This window comes from Alligator sinensis, unplaced genomic scaffold (assembly GCF_000455745.1).
Source record: "Alligator sinensis unplaced genomic scaffold, ASM45574v1 scaffold647_2, whole genome shotgun sequence".
In the NCBI taxonomy this organism is placed as follows: domain Eukaryota; kingdom Metazoa; phylum Chordata; order Crocodylia; family Alligatoridae; genus Alligator; species Alligator sinensis.
In genome coordinates, this window is record NW_005841832.1 from 4,974,754 (window position 1) to 4,981,591 (window position 6,838).

At 41.8% G+C, this 6,838-nt stretch overlaps 1 protein-coding gene across 1 annotated transcript in view; it reads left to right on the forward strand.

Moving 5' to 3' along the window:
• Positions 1-4,572: 4,572 nt before the first annotated feature.
• DBT (dihydrolipoamide branched chain transacylase E2) overlaps positions 4,573-6,838 on the forward strand; it is a gene marked incomplete at its 5' end in the record, with an annotated part of 19,213 nt that continues 16,947 nt past the window's right edge. Inside the window, 3 exons of the mRNA XM_025197276.1 lie at positions 4,573-4,584; positions 6,292-6,415; positions 6,596-6,671. Of these exons, the coding sequence (XP_025053061.1) occupies positions 4,573-4,584; positions 6,292-6,415; positions 6,596-6,671 (212 nt within the window). The remainder of the gene's footprint in view (positions 4,585-6,291; positions 6,416-6,595; positions 6,672-6,838) is intronic.

Consider the following 6,838-nt stretch of genomic DNA (forward strand, 5'->3'; position numbering starts at 1 on the left):
GTGTAAAACCACCTGCCTGGCTGAGACTGCAGCCTTTCTAGTCAGGCAGTGCTGACGGAGTCAGTTGACTGCCTGGTTTTTATAACCTCCTTGACCCCACTAAACCCCTCTTCATCCCACGGTGTTAACAACCCTCTCCTCTTTCTAATGGTCTTGATGCTCCACTGATCAAGCCGTCCTTTGTTCTGCAATGCCGCTGCCTGTGAGCTGCTCCTGGTCAGGAAGCTCCTAGTTCACAGCCCTGCAGATTGTTTCTAACTCAATTCCAGTGAAGTTATATTTGTTTTTGCTTCAGTCTTCAACCGAATAATACGGCCCTAGGTCCCTAGAGTATTACGAAAGCTTCCAGTTCCTTTTTAACAGGAGAAATATATGTGGTGTTTTACATGCAATGATGCAACCCCTTTCCAAAAGTCTAGATCCACCCTTTACTGGCTTAAGCTGTAAAAACTAAAATTGTCATTTGGGGGCGGGGGCTCTTGTTTGTTTGTTTGTTTGGGCTCCAGACAAGTGATGCTGTCTCGCAATGTCAAAAGGCAGGGGGGGGGAAGGGTGTTCTTAGCTCTTCTCCCTGCCCAGGTCTCTCACGGGGGTGTGCCTTTAACTATATTGTCCCGGGTCAAGCCTCCACGGTGAGGCATTGCGGGGGACAAGATCTGGCACTGATGGGATTTGGGGGCTGCCGAAATTCCAGGCTAAATTCCCTTGTGAAGGGAACTTCCCCGGTCTGCGATGGGCACAGGAACTCGGTCACTGAAGGCGCCCCGCCAATTTCGGCGGCCCCCAAATCCGCATTGGTACCAGATTTTCCCCCGCAACGGGCGCTCAGTGCGCTTGCCCGCTCCTTTCAGCAGGGACCCTAGTCCAACCGAGCCCGCAGTCGCGGGCTTGAGCTCTCCGCACGGCTCCGCCCTCTCCCGCTGCGGCCCAAACACGGCCTCTCCCCGCGGCTTGTCCCCGCCTCTCGAGCCGCGGATTGGCTGCTGCGAGTCAGGGCGGGCTGATCTTGGGTTTTCTGATTAGCTGCTGTTGGCGACACTGCCTTCTGATTGGCTCTCAGAGGGGAGGTGCGCGGGGCGTGGCGCCAGCTCCCAGCGGGGGACTCCCGGCCCGGTCAGCCCCGGGAGGAGCCACCCCCGACCCCTCTGCCGGGCCCGGCCGCGCGGCCCCCGCCCTCACACAAGAAGGCCACCCGCCGGCTCTTGCCGCTCTCGCAGCCGGGTGCGCCCCGGACCTGTCAGCAGAGCGAGATCCGGGTGCCCGCCGGGCTGCAGCCCTCCCTCCACGGCCTCCTGGCGTCCCCGCAGCTTTTCCCTTACGTGCTCCCCATCCAAGTCCCGGGACCTCGTGGCTGTAGCTCGGTTGGCTGGCTGTCAGACCGAGAAGGAGGCTTCGGATGGTGCGGGGCCCCGGGGACTGTAGAGCTGTCGCTGTCTCATCCGCGGGCTCCTTGGACTTGGTTGTGGGCCGGTAGGCACTGACCGATGTGCTCTGCTCTGTGTCGAGTCTGGGAGTGCACTTTGTGATACGCCGCTTCCGTCCCTAGTTTGCATTATTTTACTTCGCAACACTGAAGCTTCCCAGGCAACCTCAGTAGCAGGACTATCCCAGGAGGGGGTTACGGGAACAGAGACATTTAAAGGGAACATCTGCCCTGGATGCTTTGAGAAGTGGATTTTTTTTGCTCTATAAGTAGACCTACAAAGTTTGCCACTTCGTCTTGTGTTTAATGTGCGCTCCAGAAACTATGCCAGTTTTTTATTGAAGAATTTGCCAGTGAGTTTTAATAGACACGTCTTGTAATATCTCAGTTTCAAATAATATTTTGCCCACTTCAGTAGTCAGAGCATTTTCTGAAAATGCCAATGGACTCATAGGGTCAGAAGAACGTAGGCCTGGAAGAGACCCCACAGAGTCATCTAGTCCAGCCCCCTACTCAAGGCAGGATCATTCATCCCTGACCAAACCATCCCAGGCAGGTGTTGACTAACCTGCTCTTGAAAACTTCTGAGGGATGGCAGTTCCACATTTCTGCAGGTAGCCTGTTCCAATGCTTGAACACCATAGTCAGAAATTTCCTCCTGATCTTCAACCTAAATTTCCCCTGCAGAAGCTCGAGGCCATTGCTCCTAGTCCTGTCCCCTACAGTAACAGAGAAAAGCCCATCTCTATCCTCTATTTAATTGCCCTTCAGGTATTTGAAGACTACTATCAAATCATCCCCCAGTCTTCTGTTCTCCAGACTAACTAACCCTGGTTCTTTCAGCTTTTCTTCATAAGTCTTACCTCCCAGGTCTTCTCATTTTTTGTTGTTCTGTGCTGGACTCTCCAAACTGTCCACATCCTTCTTTCTGTACATTGCTTTATTAGTCTTCTTCCCAACCAAGCTGCCTGCTTTCCATCTCCAGAGGGAATCTCTGATAAAATGAAAATGATTAGGAGCTGTTGTGCACCTGTAATTTATCACTGGCTGCTTATTTGAGACATCTTCATATCTTCTCTTTTGGAGGATACTCATATTTGTTCTAAAAAAATCATTTTAATAGTTTTGTTTTGCTGATTTCTATAAAGGAGGATATGCACTTTTATATAGAGAGAGTTTATGCAAAATAAGAACAAAAATATTAGTCAGATAGTCATAGTTTCATAGTTTTAGGGTCGGAAGGGACCTAATAGATCTTCTAGCCCGACCCCCCGCCAGGGCGGGAGAACAACAACAACAAACAAACAAACAAACAAACAAAAACACTCTAAAAACAAAAACGGGACTCAAATGAGTCCAGCCAGGTAGGTATCCAGCCTCTTCTTAAAGATCCCCAGGGTAGGGGCCAGCACCACCTCCCTTGGAAGTTGGTTCCAGCTCCTAGCCGCCCTAACTGTGAAGTAGTTTTTTCGGATGTCCAATCTGTACCTCCTCTCCATCAACTTGTGCCCATTACTCCTTGTCCTAGTCCTAAAACCTGACTGATCCTGAATTTGAGTTTTGTGAAGCTGCCAAGACACGCGTGTTCCAGAGAGAGGCCTACTGCTAAACAGCGTGCTCCTTTTGATTTGGAGATCAAGTGCTTCCTGGTTGTCTTAAATTCTATGGCTGGGTAGACAGCAAGAGGTGATCTCAGATAACTGAGTCCCAGAACTTAATTTGGATTTGCATGGATCAACAAAGCACCTTGAAATGTGCCTGTACCGGAACGGTCAGTGCAAAGACATGAATAGAAGTGGGGTTCAAGAGAGTAGTTATAGTCTGTGCTAGCTGAAGTTTTCCCCAGTCAGTGGTACCTTTTAGGTAGGCTTTATGTTGGTAATCAGAGCATGCAGGCAACATGGCATGCATTGCCTCTGTGAAGCTGCCAGCAGAGTCTCTTTTGCTGTAAATAATAATAATAATAATAATAATAAAAAGGCACATTAGGCTTCTTACAGGCATGTCCAGATGTGCGTGGACATTTGGTTCCCTGGGGAGAAGCAGCAACGGTGCACCTTGTGCTGCAGCTGCTTGTTCCTGGGGAACGCCTGTGCCACATGCACTTTGGCATGCTGCAAGTTGCCTTGGCTGGAGGCAGTAGGGGAGGCCAGGATATCCAGGGGTCAAAAGAAATCATGGGAAAAAAATGGAGCAGAGCATGCTCAGGCAGCGCACTCTTGCAGTATGGAGAGTACTGGACTGTGCAGTATGTGGTGTTGCAGATGTGTTTGCAGTGCCACATGCTGCACAATCATGCTCGTCTGGATGTGCCCTACCAGTCTAAGGAACCAGGAACAAAATTGCATATGGTAGGAACCATTATCGAAAACAGTTTCAGCTTAAATAGTGTTTGCACTCCTGGGGACACTGGGTCTTGTAGGTCAAATCATAAGCTCCTGTACTTTAAGAATCATTTAACATTTGCATGGGACAGCTGTTGTCAAACCTTTGCAGTCGTTACATATGGCTTTTCTGTTAGGATGTAAATATTATTACCTTTGAAATACTTGTTTTTCTCTACAGCTTACAGCCTTATAGATGCAAAGTTTATTTTCAGTTGGTCTGAAATTGGGCTAGATGATCCTACAAGAATTTATAAATGTGCTTAATCTTCTGACACACAACATTCAATTTGGTATTTATTGGATTAGTTAAATGTACATCTAGTACAGTATGAATAGTGTATTTCATGTGTTATGTTAATATTACTTTGTATTTTGTTTCATGAAGCAGGAAAAAATACTTAGTAAAATTATCAGCTGCTTTAGCTTGTGGATTTGATTTTATCACAAGGTCAAAAAAAGAACACTTCAGGATGAAAGGATCTTAATACTCTATGATTTGACATACTAAGTGTTTCTAGTAAAAAATGTGTAGTTTTAAAAACCAAATCTAGGTTAAGTATATTAGATTTCAGTAGTTTTGAATTAATCCTACAAATGTTGAGTTAAGAGAGAAACTCTTCTGTAACACAACCAGTCTCTTTTTTTGGCAGTGATATTACTAATTCACTATCTCCAATGATTGCCAAATGTTAAAATCACATGGAAAGCATTCATGAAACTTCATTTAGTGATAGTTCAGAGGTTTGAGGCTGCTGCTTGTGATCATCTACACAGGTAAATACTGGGCATTTCCAGGTAGGGGCTTATAAGGGGTTAAGAGTTTTGTTGTATATTCTGAATGGATAAACTTAGCTAACCAAGCAATACAGCCATGTGCTCAAATGGAAAATAAAAAAATGGCAAGATAAAAGAAAAAAATCACGAAGACAGAAAAGTAAATCTCAGACTATGTTCCTTTATCATATTTTTTTAAATCTGCTAATAAAGCAAATAGTATTATAGTTTGTTAATATCTATTTGCTAATTTTTTTCATTACAATTGGCAAGAAGGGTACAGGGATCACTACTTTTTCATAGGAGGAATTAATAAAACACCCATTCAAGCTCAGCAGAGACTAGTTTAAGCAACTGGAAGGTAAAAGAATGTGACATTGGAGTGTCATTAGAGTTAGCCTGTACTACACAAATATTTGTTTCTGAAAAGTAAGAAAATGACTATAGATGATTTGTATGTTGGGTCTTATTATACAGGTAATGTAGGAAATATAGATGGTATCTAACTCAACATGGCATAGTATTCTTGCATATTAAGGTGCACCATAAAAACAAATTCTTTCCTCTCTTCTAGAGTGACAGTTGGGAAGTTAATATGCTTTGCCATTTGTCTGAAATAAGGAGTAACATAAAAATATAATAATAATGTTTTATAATATCAAATAAAATATTAAAACCAACTTTCCTATGTAGATATCCTGTTTTTTGGAATCTCACAGAAGATAATTTCTAAATTTTACAGTCTGGGCTGCTTGAGGTGTTATGGTACTACCTGAAAATTTGTAGTACATTTTGGTAGTTTTATTTAAAGTTATTTTTGTTAGATTATTTTTTATTGTTTTAAAATAACATAACACTATAATTAAATTATATAAAAATAACCATGCTAAGTGAGAAACGGTCTTTTTTTGTAAAAGCCTGATTTTAATCCCTATTGAGATTAAAGATAACACACCTCTTTACTTCTGTAGAAGTACTGTTGACTTTAGTTTTGACCAAAATCACTGCCACTGGTTATTCATTGTCTTTATAATGAAGAACACTGCAGCATATTGTATTGACCTATAAACTAGATTTTGAGCGTGTGTAACTGCAACTATAAAATGAAACATGCCCAATTGTAGCTGAAATTATACTGATACTACAGAATACTTAGCTCATAGTATATGCCAATTCTAGATTGTTTTTAAAGGGAAATAGAGAGGCAATTGGCTGTGTCCTTAGCAGATTTCTTGATAATGAATATGTCTGAGCATCCTTTGATCTTTTTAATAGAAGACAAGGACGGACATTGTGGTTTCCTCTAACTCATTTTTGGAACTCTTTCTAATATTAATTTTTGATGTGGCTGATGTAATTAGTATAGTCTGTGCTTTTTGTGTGTAATCCCTGTAAAATATAAAGTTGCTATAGTTTCTCTAAGCAATTGATATGCATCTTTTGATAATATTGTCAAATTTTTTCTTAAGTAATGATGCTGAAATGCTTTGCTGTTCATGAGGGTTTTGACTTTCCAGGTGCTGTATTGGTAAAATTAATTAAGGACATATGGCAGAACTCGCATTAAGTTTGTATCTGTACAACTGTAAAAGGCTATTTAAAGGGAATTAAAATGTTTCACTGTAACTACTGCTGTACCCAAGAGATATGAACAAGCTCTGATTTTCTTAGTCTACCATTTTAATACTTAAGATTTATCTCCCCCAGATCTGTGTTTGCCATACTAGATCGTATAGCAGTGTTTGCTTTCTGAAGTCAAAATACGTGTACGCATTTGACAAATCTGCCTTTAAGTTTAATCATCAACACAGATTGTTCAGAACATCTGCTAGTAAGTTTTTTTTTCTTATTTATGTAACTTACTTTATACTACTGTTTTATATGTTATATTAGTAGTCCAGTTATTACTAATTAGTATATAATCTAGTTTTTGGTACATTAATATTTTTCTTTGTGATAATTTAAATTTAATATTTAACTTGATATTTTTGTCCCATTTTTCTATTTCAAGTTTCAAAGGGCCAAATTGTCCAATTTAAGCTTTCTGATATTGGAGAAGGGATTACAGAGGTAACTGTGAAAGAATGGTAAGTTATTTTTCTTATTAATATACTTAAAAAATCAGAAGTCCTTTAAATGATTGCTAATCATCAGCAGGGATCTGGGTTTTCTCATCGCCATGGGAAAACACAATAAAACATGGATTTCCTTATTTTAAGGAGAAAAATGAGGAATTTCTTATTTTAAGGACAAA